We start from the raw sequence: 17,732 nt of genomic DNA, 5'->3' as shown, positions 1-17,732 counted from the left end.
CATTATGCTAAGCGAAATAAGTCAGTCAGAGAAAGATAAATATCACATGATCTCACTCATTTGTGGAATATAATGAACAACATAAACTGATGAACAAAAACAAATCCAGAGACAGAGAAGCATCGATCAGACTGTCAAACCTCAGAGGGAAGGTAAGGGAAGGTGGGGGTAAGGGGGAGACATCAACCAAAGGACTTATATGCATTCATTTATATTAGGCTTATGCCTAACCAATGGACACAGACACCAGGGGGGTGAGGGCATGAGTGGAGGGAGGGTGGGAGGGGGCAATGGGGAAATAAGGACACATATGTAATACCTTAATCAATAAATAAAAAAAGAAAAAAGAAAGAAAGAAAATTAAAAAGTAAAGAAAAGAAAGAAGACAGAGATAAAGTAACTCTAGTCACCTCCTCTTCATTCTCATCCTCTTCCTCAAATGTATGTTTCAACACAATTTCATTCCTTTCTTCTGTAATTCTATCATTTATATACATGTGCCTCCCAAATTTTACATTATTTTGCTTCTGCAGAGCAACACTGAAGGTTTTCTGCTGTTGTGCCTATTTGGGAAAAAGAAAAATTCAGATTATTTCAAAATTTATTATGGTAAAAATTGGATCAAGAATTCATTCATATTTTCTTATATTTTTGTCTGCAGGTATAGGATGTGGAGTAATATCCCATTTTTAATTTATGATCTGTGGCCTTTCTCTTCTTTTTTGAACAGTCCTGCAAGGGTTTATAATTTTATTTTAAAAGATTAAGACCCAACTTTTAACTCTGTTCATTCTCCCTAGAGTGTTTTGTTTTCTATTATATTGATTTCTATTCTTACCTTTATTATTTCCTTCTACTTACTTTTTAAAAAATTGTATTTTATTGTGGTAAGCATACTTAAGATGAAATCTACCATAAATTTTAAGTGTACATAGATTATTATATTATTTCAATATATTAATATTAACATTATGTTAATATATTAATACATTATTTTTCACTAGAAGTACAATGTTGTACAGCAGACCTCTAAAGTTTATCCATCTTGCTTAACTGAAACATTATACCTGTTGATTAGTAACACCTCTTTCCCTGCTCCTTCCAGTCCCTGGTAACCACCATCCCGCTCTTCAATTCTATGAATTTGACTATTTTAGATTATTTTCCTTTTTATAGACTGGGTGTAGTATTCCCTTGTATGTACATACCACAATTTCTTAAACCATTCATCTGGCAACTACTATGTGGTTGGGGTTGATCCTTATAGTTAGCCAGCCTGAACAAACGGGCCAATAGCAATCAACACTCAATTACAACAGGAGGGCCCACATAAACCACACAAGAGTCGGTCATTCCTAGAGCACCCAGCTCTGCCTCCACCTACCAGCCTCCTATTAGGCTCACTCACTTCAGTGGAGCCTCTGGAGGTACTAAGGCACAGAGTTCTTCTTTGATCTCTTTGGTAACCCAATCATTGTTTAATAGCATGCTATTCAGCTTCCAAGTGTTTGAATTTTTTTATTGTTTTTATGGTAGTTTATTTCTAATATTATGCCATTGTGGTCTGAGAAGATGCTTGATATGATTTCAATCTTCTTGAATTTGGAGAGACTTTGCCTGTGACCCAATATGTGGTCTATCTTTAAAAATGTCCTTGCCCTGGCTGGTTTTGCTCAGTGGATAGAGCGTCGGCCTGCGGACTGAAGGGTCCCAGGTTCGATTCCGGTCAAGGGCACATGCCTGGGTGGCGGGCTCAAACCCCAGTGGGGGGCGTGCAGGAGGCAGCCAATCAGTGATTCTCTCTTATCATTGGTATTTCTATCTCTCTCTCCCTCTCCCTTCCTCTCTGAAATCAATAAAAATATATTTTAAAAAAATAAAAATGTCCCATGTGCACTTGAGAAGAACATATATTCCGTGGCTTTGGGGTGAAATGTTCTGAAGATGTCAATTAAGTCCATCTGATCTAGTGAGTCATTTAGGATTGCTGTTTCTTTGCTGATTTTTTGTCTAGAGGATTTATCCAGTGATGTCAGTGGGGTATTAAAGTCCCCTACTATGATTGTATTGTTGTTGATCTCTCCCTTGATATCTTCCAGAATTTTTTTTATGTATTTGGGTGCTCCCGCATTGGGTGCATATACGTTTACCAGGGTTATATCCTCTTGTTGTATTGATCCCTTTAGTATTATGATGTGGCCTTCCTTATCTCTTGTTATGGCCTTCATTTTGAGGTCTATTTTGTCAGATATGAGTATTGCTACCCCAGCTTCTTTTTTTTTTTTCATTTCTATTTGCCTGGAAGATATTTTTCCATCCCTTCACTTTCAGTCTCTGTGAGTTCCTTGTTCTGAGGTGGGTCTCTTGTATACAGCACATACATGGGTCATGTTTTCTTATCCATTCAGCCACTTGATGTCTTTTGATTGGAGCATTTAGTCTACTTATGTTTATAGTTATTATCGATAGGTACTTGTTTGTAGCCATTTTTATTTTTTGTGCCTGTGTTCTTTCTTCCCTTTTTATTTCTTCTTTTTACACCAATCCCTTTAGCATTTCTTGCATTGCTGGCTTGGTGATGATAAACTTCTTTAGCCTTTTTTTGTCTGTGAAGCTCCTTGTTTCCCCTTCAATTTTGAATGATAGCATTGCTGGATAAAGTATTCTTGGATTCAGTCCCTTGCTTTGCATCACTTTGTAAACTTCCTTCCATTCCTTTTTGGCCTGATGTGTTTCTGTTGAGAAATCATTTGATAATCTAATGGGAGATCCCTTGTACATAACTTTCTGTCTCTCTCTTGCAGCCTTTAAGATTCTCTCTTTGTCCTGAACATTTGCCATCATAATTATGACATGTCTTGGTGTGGGTCTTTTCGGGCTCATCTTGTTTGGGACTCTCCGTGCTTGTGTGACTTTTTTCTTCCCAACATCAGGGAATTTTTCTGTTATTATTTCTTCAAACAGGTTTTCTAACCTTTGCTTTGATTCCTCTCCTTCTGGAGCCCCTATTATGCAGATGTTGTTTTCTTTTGTGTTGCCCCAAAGCTCCCTTTGACGTTATTTCATCAAATAGGTTTTCTAACCCTTGTTCTTCTTCCTGTCATTCTGGCACCCTTATTATTCATATGTTGCTTTGTTTCATGTTGTCCCAAAGCTCCCTTAGGCTCTCCTCCTGTCTTTTAATTTTTTTCTCCAATTGCAATTCAGTTTGGGTGTGTTTTGCTTCCCTATCTTCTAATTTGCTAATTCAGTCCTCTGCTTCTCCTAGTCTACTGTTAAAACTTGGCATAGTGTTTTTTATTGCAGCTATATCACTCTTTATCTCTTCTTGATTCTTACATAAGTTGATTTTTTTCATCCATCCAGTTGTTGAAATGTATGACCCTTATTCTGAATTCTTTTTCTGATATATTGCATGCCTCCGTTTCACTTAGCTCCTTTTCTGGCGATTCCTCATTTTCTTTCCTTTAGGGGTTTCTTTGCCTTCCCATTTTTGCTCTCACTGAAGGATCTAGGTGTCGAGTCATACGGGGGCTGCTCCTCGGGCGGCAGTGGCTCCTTGGGCGGCAGCTGCTCCTTGGGTAGTCATGGCAGAAGCTGCTCCTCAATTGTTGGCGGCTCCTCTGGTGGGCGCTGCTCACAGAAGTGATGGCTCCTCTGGCTGGCGAAGCGGGCTGCTCTCACGGCTTCTGCTCCTCGGATTGGGGCGGGCTGCTCACAAGGCTGCTGCTCCTCAGGCGGGGGCGGGCTCTGCGCAGCTGTCCATGCGCAGCTGTCTGTGCGCAGCTGCTGCTCCTTGGACAGGGCAGGCAGTTCGTGAAGTTGCTGCTCCTTGAACGGGGGCGGGCTGCGCGCGGTTTCTGCTTCTCGTACAGGGGCGGGCTGCTGGTGAGGCTGCTGCTTCTCGTACAGGGACGGGCTGCACGCGGCTGTTGCTCCTTGGAGGGGGACCGGCTGCTCGCAAGGCTGCTGCTCCTCGGATGGGGGCGGGCTGTGCGTGGCTGCTGCTCAGAAGTCAGTTTATTGCTATGAGGATGTGTTCCACCCAAGAAAGATGATGTCTGGGGTGTGGGAGAGTGACTCAGCACAAGGATCCTGGCAGCTATCCCTTCTGCTCTCTCCCGAGAGCCATAAACCCCAGTCTCTTCTCATGTGACTCTAGTCTGCTCCAGCTTCCCCTCTGCCAGAGCTCAGGGTGAATGGCTGCAAAAGAGTTTTTGCGCACTGACCCTTAAGAGGGTGCCTGTGTCTCTAGCAGACTCCCATCTCTCCCTGGCATACATAATCGCTGATTTTCACAGCCAGATGTTATGTGGTCACCTCTTCATGGCTCTGGTGCTCTGGGCTGGAAAGCCCAACATGGGGTTGAGACCCCATGCTCCTCAGGGAGAACCTTTGCAGCTGAGATATCCCGCCGAGATCTCATCTACTGCCCTGGGGAGCTAGCCCTTTTCATCTCCCTGCCCTTCCTACCAGTCTACTGTGGCTTCTTCTATAAATCCTTGACTATAAGATTTCTGTTCAGCTATTCTTCGATTGGTTATTCAAGTTGATTGTTCTATATTTTTAGCTGTAATTTCAGTTTGGTCCTGGGAAGAGGTGAGTGTAGCTTCCACTTACTCCACCGCCATCTTGTATCTCTTGCCAATTTCTCCACATTCTTTCCAACACTTGTTTCTTTCTCTCTCTCTCTCTCTCTCATATAATAGCCATCCTGACAGGTGTGAGGTGACATCCCATTGTGATTTTGTTTTGCATTTCCCTGAGGTTAGTGATGCTGACATGTTCTCATATACCCGTTGGCCATTTGTATGTCTACTTTAAAAAACACACGTCAATTGCCCTGGCCAGTTTGGCTCAGTAGTTAGAGTGTCAGCCCAAGGACCAAAGTTTCATGGTTTTTGATTCCCTGTCAAGAGTATACACCTCAGCTACAGATTTGATCCCTGGCCCTGGTTGAGATGCAAGCAGGAGGCAACCAATCAATGTGTCTCTCTCATGTTGATGTCTCTCTCTCTCTCTCTCTCTCTCTCTCTCTCTTCCTCCCTCCCTCCCTCCCTCCCTTCCTCATCCCTCCTTTCCACTCTGTCTAAAAATCAATGGAAAAAATATCCTCAGATGAGGATTTAAAGAAGAGTCTATTCAAGTCCTTAGACCATTTTTAAAATCAGATGATTAGATTCTTTACTCTTGAGTTGTAAGAGTTCCTTACATATTTTGGAGATGAATCCCTAATGAAATATATAGGTTGCAAACATTTTCTTCCATTCTGTAGATGGCCTTTTCATTCTGATAATTGTTTCCTTTGCTGTACAGAAGCATAATGGCTGGGAGATTTATATATGCTGTCACACATGTCAGTAATGCATTCTTTTTTATTGCTAAGTAATATTCCATTTTATGAGTATAGCACAATTTGTTTATCCATTCTCCTTAGGCTGTTGCCAGTTTTTAGCCAACTGTAAATAAAGATACTATGAGCATCATGAGAACATGTTTTCATTTCTCATTGGTAAATAACTAGGAGAGGAAATGCTGACTCAAAGGTAGGTACATTAACTTTATAACTGCCAAATCTTTTCCCATTGCTTGTCTTTTTATTATTGAGCTGTAGGAGTTAATTCCAGATAATACTTTCAATTTGTTTTAAAGAGAGAGCAATTTAGAACCTTAACATAAAAGGGCTGCCACTTTTCAGCTAATTTTATACCAAATTTGACTGGTGACAAAATTTAATGTAATACCACATAGTTGGGGAACACTGCTAAGGAATCAGATAGTACGTCAAGTTAAATAAGGAATAACCACAATTCAAAAGAAGACTCTAGTGAATCCATTCTAAACAGGAACCAGGAAAAATGACAAAAGGGTAAAACTAAACAAAAATAAGCATTTCATGGACGTAAAGAAAGTAAACTTTGAATATATTCTATAACCTAGATTATTAAATAATAAAATTAAATTTTAAAAAAATTTAACCTCACCTGTTTCATTGCTGCTTCACCTATTTTATTAGAATGTTTTCGAATGCTTTCCAAAAAGTCTTTGAGATCAGACATAGAGATTTCTTTAATATCCTCACGGAGTTTAGGAAGATTTTCTATCATTAGCTGACAAAACCGGTATTGACTAACCCGGGGAAAATAAACATTCTCTAATTGTTCCATAGTTTTTAGAGCAGAGTAATATCTGTGAGAAGTTAAAAAGAAAACTCTATAAAGTTCTTATTACATTAATTTTACAAATAATCAATCTAACACTCCCATCCAAAAAGTCAGGTATAAATAAAACAAACATTTATTTTTATTTACTAATAAGCACAAACTATAAATCATAAGAATAAGCTACAAGCTGAAAATTCATGGCTTATACACTAACATACAACTTCATTTCACTTCATCCAAATTATATAACATCACAAGCATTATAGTCATCACTATATCTAAATGTATAATAATTATAAATTTTTAAATTAGAATATTTAGTTGATAGGTGATTTCATTAATATCTCTCCCATCAACACACCATCACCATCCAAAAATACAAAGCACAGATTTAATTTAAAGTAAAATATATTTTAAGGAATTAAAAAAAAAAGTAACTCAAACAATTAGAAATAATATTGTGTCACACAAAAAATAAAAAGCCACTGGCAGAGTGATATTTTTTTTCATTTCAACAAATACTGAATGCCTATTACTTAGTAGACACTGGTGACATGCTGGATATGCAGCAATTAGTAAAGTATAGCTTATGCCCTAGAAAAACTAATATATAATTTCATATACATCAATTTTCTCTAGACTTCTATAAGACAGATATCTAAGGCAGATTATTACTATTAATCTATAGATGAGAAAACTGAAACACAGAAAAAGGATATATAATTTGGTCAAGATACTAAATTTAATAATAGGACTTGAACTTTCCAAAATTGTCAATATCCTGCAATAATATTCACCACCAAAATCCATTTTAGAGTAGGTAGAGGATTTTTAAATTAATTAATTAATATTCTATGCCTTTCCAGTGATTTAGATATTAAAATGAGAAAAGGCACTATCGAAAAACAAACCAGAAAGTAATATATATGCAAACTAAAAAAAAACAGAAGGTTGAAAAGCTACTTAAAGATATTTATTGGTTTTTTTAGCTTATACATTCTCAAAGGTAGAGTATATTTTGCAAATTGTCACAAAATTGTACCAATAATTTAAAAATTACACCTAAATTTTATTGTAGTAATTTAAAATCACTAGAATTGTTATAATATAAATAATATTACTTAAATATATATATGTATGTGTGTGTTTGTATATATAGATGTGTGTGTGTATATATATATATATATATATATATATATTTGGCCCTAGCTGGTTTGCCTCAGTGAACAGAGTGTCGGCCTGCGGACCAAAGGATCCAAGGTTCAGTTCCAGTCAAGGGCACGTACCTTAGTTGCAAGCTCCTCCCGAGCCTGGGCCCTGGTCAAGGCTTACACAGGAGGCAACCGTTGTGCAGGAGGCAACCAAACAATGTGTTTCTCTCACATTGATGTTTCTCCCTGTCTTTCCCTCTCTCTTCCACTCTCCCTAAAAATCAATGGAAATATATCCTTGGTTGAGGATTAACAACAACAAAGAAACCAAACAAACTTTAGAGGCCCGGTGCATGAATTTGTGCATGGATGGGGTCCCTCGGCCTGGCCGGCGATCAGGGCCGATTGGGGCCATCTCGCCCAGTCCCAATTGGGGCCGGCCGGAGGGAGGGACCGCAGGAGGCTGGCTGGCCACGGGAGGTTGGCTGTGGGAGCGCACTGACCACCAGGGGGCAGCTCCTGCATTGAGCGTCTGCCCCCTGGTGGTCAGTGCACATCATAGCTACCAACAGGTCATCCGGTCAAAACAGTCACTTAGGCTTTTATGTATATATATAGATATATAGATATATTTGGTCAGAAATTAACACATTTAGGTGAAGGTATTAAGAAGTAACAATTGGTATGGGGATGTAAAATATACCATAAAGAATATAGTCAATAATATTGCAATAACTATATATGGTGTCAGATGGTGATTTATTAGGGTGATCACTCCATTAGTTAGATAAATGTCTAATGACTATTCTGTACAGCTGAAACTAATATAATATTGCATGCCAACTGTAATTAAAAAATAAAAAATATTTAAAAATAAATTTTTCATCTTTAAAACAGGTTAAGCAGTACACCTAATGTTTCTATGGCAATTAATAAACTACTTCAAATTATTTTTACTTTTCATTTGTCATTTATGCATTTGTGTTATAAAACAGAACATGAACTACACTAGCCCAGATTGTCAAAATATAACTACCCATACTTTGCTTTCATCTGTGGACTTACAATACATACTTAGTCTTTGATCTTATGCAATGTCAATGTTGGTAAATTAATCAATATTTTTTCATTCCTGTTCCCAGTTGTCTATTTATCCCTCATCAATATGATCAATCTTTTATATCATTTACATAGGGTAAGGATCCACAAATGAATGGCTAAGAACTGCTTTATTGAATGATCCTGATGAGCAAACTGGATGAACAAAGCATAGAAACAAACTTCACATGATCCACTATAATTTACAGTAAGTTTAAACATGCCTTCAAGTAATTTAAAAAAAAGGGATTCTTATTAAAAGCAATTAGGAAAGAAACCAACTCACCTTTTTGCACTCATCTGTTCTTTTAGCTTAGTGTACATTTCCAGCACTGCGGTTAAAAATATAACTCATTTTAGCTTTCAAATTAAAAATAATTTTTGAGAAATGAAAATAATAAAGGAAGGCATCAGCATATTATAAATTCATTAATTTTTTTCTATAGTTTGATTTAGGCTTACATTTTCAAATAAAATTTTATACTTAGAGTAAATAAAAACATTTTAATTTCTACATATGTTAAACATTATATGTATTACTACATTTTATTAAACTTGGAACATTTGCATATGCTGACACCTATACACATTAACCTACTAACAAATACCCTATTCAGAAACTTACTAATATAATATTTCTTCCCTGCAGGGGAACAGAAAGTTTGGACTTTAGTTATTTGAGAGAGAAAGCTGAATGACAGTGAGATTGATTTTCATTCAATATACCAAATAAGATAGCACAACTGTGTTATACCTCATTAAACAAAATTTTACAACAAATCCACAAAGAAAGAGACACCTCAAAAGCTTATAGCAGACAATGAATTATGACAAAGGCATAAATAAACATAAAGCATCTTCCTTTATTTTATCATTTCTATCAAAGGTTCAGAAATGCAGTTATTCAATAAAGCTGTTATAAGCTTCAGCAAGATGACATACCATTCATCCTTAATAGAATTTCCAAGTATAAAGTGAGTGAATATATTATTATTAGCTCATCAAGCCACCTCCAAATTTCCTAGACCAAAGAGATAGACATTTTTTTCCAGATTTTTCTATGGTTTTATGGCTACCCTCAGGAATCTTCAAGTTTATAAAAGATATTGTTTACCTCTCTGAAACGCATAAAAACTGCAAGGGTGGCTATAGTGAACTTGTCCTAATTCTACAGACTCTATGTATATTACTATCATAGCCCCTATACATAATGCAATATTTTTTACATTTCCAACCAAAACATATACCTGGGAAAGAGCCTAAAACTGCTGCTACAAGTATAAACTTGCTTTGAAATCTGTTTCATCTCAACAATTTAGATAAATTTCATATCTACCTTCTAATATTTCTATATTCTTTTCATATAAAATAATACTTTCCTCAAATATAATCAAGTAAAACTAGTGCACCAGAAAAATGCATTGTTTAACCTGTGACTTCTTATATCCTCTCATACTTCTAATCTAAGGAGGAGGTAAGCAATTGTACAGTAATTGATGGCTTGTCTTTATTCAGATAAATTATCACATCCTTTAGAGCTGAGACTATGTCACTTTCAACTTTATATTTCCAATATCTACCATAATTCCTGACACAAAAAAGTATTTGTAAGAAGATAATTAGATAGAAGGATAGATGGAGGAAAGGAGGTAGTTCTAGACATGGCTATTAGGAATGCAATGTTTATACAACTCAGATTATACAACTCAGGAAAAGCACTGAAAGCAAAGACAGTAGCAGTAACAAAATTTTAACTTCCACTTCCCTTTACTTCTCTATTTCAAATAGCCCACTAGGTGAATAAACTGAATTCAGTTCTTTTCCATTCCATCAGTACAAATTTTTTAGGCTTATTACAATTCAGAGACAAAGCATTCAAACTTAGAGACTGTCTTCATGGCCATTTCAGTGTATCTGATGGTGACAAAGAGGTATTACTAAACATTACTATAAAGGAAATAGGCTTTTTAACCCTGAAACCTCACATAATGAGCAGACATTATATTTACTCAAAGTTAATGTGCACACAGCCCTGGTCCATCAGAGATTAAACTAATTAGAATTTCAGTGATTCTATTTTTTAAAAAGCTATTCTCACAAGTCAGAAAACAATAATTGTTTAGCTAATAAGATCTGCTGACAGTTTTAACATATAATTTGTATTCTAAGCTAACTTCATATTATGTATAGGGTGGAGCAAGAGTCGGTTTACAGTTGTTTATATGGAAAAATCATACAATCCTATATAATAAAAGCCTAATATGCTAAGTGTCTGGTCAACCAGTCGGCCGTTCAACCAAAGTATAATATGCTAATGATATGCTAAGGCTGCTCAACTGCTCACTATGATGTGCACTGACAACCAGGGGGCAGATGCTCCGACCGGTAGGTTAGCTTGCTGCTGGGGTCTGGCGGATCAGGATTGAGCAAGATGGGCCGGACACACCCTGGAGTCCTCTGATGGTCCCTCTCCAGCTGGCCAACCTCCCACGTCCCTTTGCACTGGTGGGGTCCTTCAGCCTGGCCTGTGCCCTCTTGCAATCCGGGACCCCTTGGGGGATGTCAGAGAGCTGGTTTCAGCCCGATCCCGCAGGCCAGGCCGAGGGACCACATTGGTGCACGAATTAGTGCACCAGGCCTCTAGTAATTAATAAATAAGAATAAATTCAGTGTTTTGCATACTCACTAATATAAACCTATTTTTGACCCACCCTGTATAATTATTATATACAAAGCATCTCATTCTATTTCCCAGGATATGAAGGTTCCAGTTCCTTCCTGAAAAAAATAAAAATAAAAAATGCAACACTGCATTGGATTTAATTTACTATATTAAGAAAAAGATGACATACACCTGCTTCCTTTTGTTTAAACAGGATACATCCAGGTAAAGAAAATACTAGTAAGTTTCTTTGAAATTTATTGATGTCCTGGTAATATCTGAGCCCTTACAGAGAGTCAGAACCTCAGAAACCTAAAAAGTCAGTCTTTCCAAAATATAGGTGGAAAGGCAAGAATGAAGAAGGGAGAAGACCTAGCATTTTGGGATGTTTTCTTACCTGATCAGCAAAATGAGATTGTGAGCAAAGCAAAACCAAGCTACTTAAGTATCAAATGGAAAACTATAGGTAAAATGATAGGCAAATTAGGACAAGGCAAGAAAATGTAATCTAAAGACACTCCCCATGGGAAAGTATTCTGAAGAATCACAAAGTTGAGGAGGGGCAAGTGAGGCAGAAAGGAAACGGAAAGATTATAGGAGACTGACGTGACAGATCACCAAATGGGGATTTACATTATAGGAAAACTCAGGGAACAAAGTGGATAAGAAAGATAACCATAGGCTTTTGGGGGGAACAATCACCAAATACCTGTAATTCCCATAATGAATAATGACTATATGTTATCATTAAATTATAATTTTACCAAGCCAACATTACATTATAGACAAATTTAACTCACCTGGAAGGCACAACTGCAATTTTTCTACTACAGTTGTAATATTCCTCTGCTGAATTCTACATCGAATAATATCTTCTGTTTGGACTACCACCTTAGGAAAAGAAATGTTCATATGTTTAAACGAACAGTTAAATCATATCCACATATTGGTACACAACAAATGTATCATTTTCTCACCTCCTTTCCAGCATCTTGAAATCTTCGGTTGGTATCAGTAACTTGTACCTTAAAAATAATTTCACCTTAGTTAGACAAATATGAATAAAACTGCCCTGATGTAACTGCTCACCCTTGTAATCAGATCATGCTTCATGAGAAACTTAGAACAAAGAAATGCAAATTCAAATTAACTCTACAGCTTGAACTTGAACTTTTGATTGAAAAGGGCTTTTAACTTCAATTACTTATGACAGTTCTTTTTAACAGATTCTGTGGCAAACTTCTCAAATTTACTCAAGATTTTTGAACTTTACTTGCTTCTCTAAGTCTGTCAAACAATTCAAATCACTGACCCAATTGACCACTGGTCCCTTTTTGATAACTTCAATGAGGTCTATGTGCCATTCATTGTCTGTAGGAAATGGTGATTACATTTTACGGTAATTAAACATTCATACTTTGCTGAATGCAAACACTGGGTGGTTGATTAACATCAAACACAGAAATCTCAATCCACAGCAACATTTTAATGCTGCAGGTGCAGGCAAAGCTCAACCTCAAATTTTCCCACATATTAAGTGACTCATTAGGTCATCATAGTAAGGAAGCACATTCTGGTTTATTAAAAATCTCATTAATTTTTTAACAAAGATGCTCAGTGACCTCATTGATGCTGTATTTGGTCATTCGTTGTCTGAACATCCTTTATATAATGGCTTTCTAATCATAACCTTTGGTAACAGGGTCATTCTGTCTGCTAAGCTCTCCAAATGTAAAGAAAGATAAGTAGGACAATTCTTATAACTATATATTTTGTATTCTGACTGAACAAATCCAGGTCTCATTTAATAAATAATGTTTTTTCTGTGTGGCCGAAAAGGTAGACCAATTTTCTTTAAGAAAATTATACATTGCTATTAAACTAAAAAAAAGTTTCAATATTATTAAATAACTTTGAGAATATAATTACACATGGTAGTTTTTAAAGATTTTTATATTTGTACTAATTGTCATTTTAAAAATTCTAAAACTGCCAATGGGGCCTTTCATTGTATGAAGTTTTTTAGTTTATTTCCCTGCATGGAAATAAATCCTGTTAAGTCAATGCATTACTTACTTTACCAAAAAAGGGATTACTCCTGTCATTAGCATGACAACTGTGTTAACAAAGCATGAAGAGCATTCCCAATTATATACACTGATGCACTTCTTGAAAGTAGTACATTTAATAAAGGTTTGTACCATGCACTATAAACTAATACTTGAGTAATTTTTTAAAATATATTTTTATTGATTTCAGAGAGGAAGGGAGAGAGAGACAGAGACAGAAACATCAATGATGAGAGATAATTACCAACTGGCTGCCTCCCACACACCCCACACTGGGGATCAAGCCGGCAACCAGGGCATGTGCCCTGACCAGGAATCAAACATTGACTATCTGGTTCACAGATCAATGCTCAACCACTGTGTCACGCTGGCCAGGCAACACTTGAGTAATTTAATGACAGCAAAGATAAACTGAATTTTAACATATTTCTTACCTTCAGTTTTTCTGCATCAGTCCTTACTTTAAGGAGTTCTGTAATAGCATCTACAAAACCCTGATGATGAAAATTACACATCTTTTCAATTTCCTTGTCATGATTACGGATACAATTATCTAACTTTTCCATAAACTTTTTGTGTGCATTTGGTTGGTCATCATACACAGACCTGTATGTATATAAAAAGAAAGCTAACATTAATTTCCCAATTCACCAAAATGTATTCTTTGAAACAGCTGATATCTTAACACATATCTAAATCTTTTAACAGATAAACTAGGGCGATAGTACTGCCAGTAGTAGAAATAATTTGAGTGAAAAATATTTAATTTCTTTTTGAACATGTTAATAGTAAAAGAGCAACAGCCCTCTAGATATATCACTAGGCATCTGGAAATAAAGATATGAAGCTCAGGAGGAGTCTTTACATACAAATGTTCAAGAAAGAGTGAATGATTAAGGAATGAATGAACAAACTCCTTATTTCTACAGCATTTACTATGTGTCATGACATATTCTAAATGCTTTATATGGTAACCTTCTAATCCTCACAACAAGCTTATAATGTAGGTATTATTTCCCTTGCCGTGTATATATAAGTGACAGATTATATAACTGCCACATATTCTACAACTAGCAAGTGACAGCTGGGATATGAATCCTGGTGATCTGGCTCCAGGAGTTCATATTCTCAAGTACAAGGCCATATTGCAGTCACCACAATGTTCTCTAAATATGACATACACATTCCTACTGTATCTAAGCTCATGCTGTCTCCACCTAGAGAGCAGCCTGCCCTCACCCCGCCATGCAAGAAAGGATTAACCTTGTCCAAAGAAAGGTTTGGCCCTTGCCCCCAGATCCTGGGAGGTAAGCCTTTGGAATGTCCTGCCTGATAGATGCCTTTTTTTCCTTGGGGGCCTTAAGCAATGCCAAACAGTCTACGTTAACAATATGATTTACAGTGAGTGAGGACCATGGCATCTGCTCTGGAGGGCTGGAGACTATGGTCTGCAACACAGGCAGTGAGCCATGCCTATGTGACCAACCCCAGTAAAAATCCTGGATACCATGGCTGGGTAAGCTTCCTTGGTTGGCAACACTCCGTAAGTGCTGACACACATCATTGCTGGGAGATGTAAATGCTGTCCAAACTACTCCACTGGAACAAACAACTGGAAGCTCCTGCCTGGAACTCTCCTAGACCCTACCTTATAAGGCTGTTCTTGTGGTGAATTTTAGTCTGTATCCTTTTGCTGTTAACAAAGAGTAACTGTGAGTATAGCAGCTTTGCTAAATTCTGTGAGTCCTCCTAGTGAACTACTGAACCCAAGGGTAGTCTTGGCACCTTCCCCAAAATGCACCTCCCCCAATCTGTTGACCATAGTTTGAGGTTTAGTTCAAGTCCCATTTCCTCCAATAGGCTTTTGTCAATCATTTCAATGCCAAGGAATCTTTTCACGGGCAGGACAGCTAAACATATAGTCCTTTCCATTCATTCTGACATGTAATCATATATGACTTTGCATTGTAATTTAAATGTTTCAATTATATGTCATATATTTTGTTTCTCCACATAGAACATAAGCTTCTTGAGGGCAGCCTCCATGGCTTAGGTTTTTAATACGTACCTATAATAATACTAGAGAGGACAATATAGGATAGCAATTGTAAGTACTTGGGCTGTTAAAGAGCTAAGCTAGAACTAGGCTCTGATCTTGGGCATCTCTTTTCTACCTATACTACTCTTTCTCTAATCTAGACTTGGAGCTTTAAATTTCATAAACACAGTGACACCTTCCAGGTGTGTATTTCCAGCCCTGTCCTCTCTTCTGAAATTCATTTCTCTCCAAGTGGGTATCTGATAAGCATCTCAAATATGTATAAAATAAATTACTTTCCTATTCTCTGAAACTTGCTCCTCTCACAGTTTTCTCCCATCTCAGTAATTGCTCTAGTTCTTCTAGTTGATCAGGCAAAAAAACTTTGAAATCATCACTGATTGTCCTCTTTCTCTTACCCCCACCAAAACAATCCAGCAAATCAACCTTCACTACCTCCACTGGTACCTCCCTGGGACTAAGCAGTCAACATGCCTTGCCTTCAGTTTGTTCTCAACACAGTAGACAGAATGATCCCATTAAAACATAATTCGGATCCCATGTCTCTCTTCTGCTCAAAACCCCATTTTTCTTACAACAGTCCATAAAGCTCTACATAATTTTTCCCCATGTTATCTCATTGACCTCATTTCCAACTACTTATTCTTCACTTTACTTATTTCATACTAGCAACACTGGCCTCCTTGTGGTTCCTGAAACACATCAGGCACATTCCTGTCCTATGCTTTGCCCATAGTTTCCTCTACCTGGATCACATTTCTCATATGTGGCTGCCTCCCTCTCCTCCTTCAGTCTGTTACCCCCTTCTTTTTAAAAAAATATATTTTTTTATTGATTTCAGAGAGGAAGGGAGAGGGAGAGAGAGATAGAAACATCAATGAGAGAGAATCATTGATTGGCTGCCTCCTGCACGCTCCCTACTGGGGATCAAGCCCACAACCCAGCATGTGCCCTGACCGGGAATCAAACTATATCCTCCTGGTTCATAGGTCAACTCTCAATTACTGAGCCACCGTGGCCAGGTTGTTACCCTCTTCTTGATAAGGCCCTTTCTGGCTACAATATCTACATTACGCACACACACACACACACACACACTTCCCTGCTTTATTTTCTCTCTCTTTTTATTTTCTAAAATAAAGGAGTTACTTTGTCACTGCAACATTCTTATGACTGGAGAAATACTCTCTACTTCACACTTTATTTCCTGTCTTCCCCTACTAGAATGTAAGTTGCATGAGGGCACAGAATGTTTGTCTGTTTTGTTCTCTGTTGTATATCCAGCCCTAGAATACTGCCTATTATATAGCAGATGCCCAATAAAAAATAATAATTTATGAATAGATGGGTTCATGGATGGATGGATGATAGATAGAATCAGAAAGAATACTTACTAGTTGTTCAACCTCAGGCAAGCTACCTGACTTCTCTAAATCTTAATTCTTTCAACAATAAAACAGCGATAAAAAATGCTGTTATGAGGATTATTATCAGACTACTACATGGATTACAGTAAACACATGAAAAATTCTTAGCACAATAACTGACACATTGTATGTAAGTGCTCATATATATTGGCTACTAGCACAGTATGCACTTAAGAGACAACCAAATCCTTGTAAAATGAGTGAACCCTGCTTAATAATTGAGTACTAGCTGCAAGTATCAAATATGTCTAACACTCAATTATCCATTGTTAAATGAGCTGACTACCACTATCACCTAACATTTGTATGGGGCCTTTTGCATTTTTAACATCTAATACTTCATTTCTTTCTTATACCACACCAGAGAAAGTATCACTGCCTCCTTTTCACAAATGAAGAAACAGGCCTAGAAATGGTAAATGACTAATGTAACCTAGTGAGTGACCAAGGCAGGACTAGAATTCCCACCTTGCACTTTTCCTACCATTAGTACATATAAAAGGAACTCTTAATTAAACATACAATGTTGTTCCAAAGAAAAATCCATGTGCAAGAGGAAGTTTATCTAACTGACCTTGGCATGCCATAAACAAATTTTTATTTCATAATTGTGAGCAAGTATAATAGTCTTTAAGTAATAAATATATGCATTTCTGAGATTTTAAAAACATCTAATAAAAGAGAAACATGCAAATTGACTGTCCCTCCCCCACACCCACCAGCCATGCCCACAAGCCACGCCCATCAGCCAATCAGGAGCAAATATGCAAATTAACCCAACTAAGATGGCAGCAGCCACGGAGCTGGAGCGAGCAGGAGGCTTGGGTTGTCCCGGGCAATGGAGGAAGCCAAGCTTCCCGCCTGCCCTGCTGGCTCTGAGCTCCGCTCAAGGCTACAAAGTTTCAATTATAGAAAATAAATAAATCCCAGATACCTGCTTCCAGCCCGCGGCCGTGGCCACCCTGAAGGGGCTGTGGGCAGCCTGAAAATGGCCCTCAGCCCCTCACCCAGGCTGGCCACACCCCCATGGGGTGAGGGTCCCCGCTGGGGGGCTTGGCCAGCCTGCAAACAGCCATCAGCCCTTCACCCAGGCTGGCCAGGC

The 17,732-nt window shown here is 37.6% G+C and overlaps 2 protein-coding genes across 2 annotated transcripts in view; one reads left to right on the top strand and one right to left on the bottom strand.

Annotated features, from left to right (window-relative positions):
• The window catches only part of EXOC6 (exocyst complex component 6), a 106,974-nt gene extending 93,219 nt beyond the window's left edge, over window positions 1–13,755 (bottom strand). Inside the window, exons 1-6 of the mRNA XM_014531568.1 lie at window positions 13,579–13,755; window positions 12,053–12,100; window positions 11,876–11,966; window positions 8,700–8,745; window positions 5,985–6,189; window positions 411–563 (exon numbers count right to left, since the gene is read on the bottom strand). Coding sequence (XP_014387054.1) covers window positions 411–563; window positions 5,985–6,189; window positions 8,700–8,745; window positions 11,876–11,966; window positions 12,053–12,100; window positions 13,579–13,710 — 675 coding nt within the window. The 5' untranslated portion in view covers window positions 13,711–13,755. The remainder of the gene's footprint in view (window positions 1–410; window positions 564–5,984; window positions 6,190–8,699; window positions 8,746–11,875; window positions 11,967–12,052; window positions 12,101–13,578) is intronic.
• Window positions 13,756–14,303: 548 nt separating this feature from the next.
• LOC102243044 (BTB/POZ domain-containing protein 6-like) overlaps window positions 14,304–17,732 on the top strand; it is a 34,129-nt gene continuing 30,700 nt past the window's right edge. Inside the window, 1 exon segment of the mRNA XM_014531557.1 lies at window positions 14,304–14,451. Within this exon segment, the coding sequence (XP_014387043.1) occupies window positions 14,304–14,451 (148 nt within the window).

Source organism: Myotis brandtii, unplaced genomic scaffold (genome assembly GCF_000412655.1).
Source record: "Myotis brandtii unplaced genomic scaffold, ASM41265v1 scaffold810, whole genome shotgun sequence".
In the NCBI taxonomy this organism is placed as follows: domain Eukaryota; kingdom Metazoa; phylum Chordata; class Mammalia; order Chiroptera; family Vespertilionidae; genus Myotis; species Myotis brandtii.
Note: the sequence above shows the minus strand (reverse complement) of the source record. Positions and strands in the feature narration are given on the sequence as shown.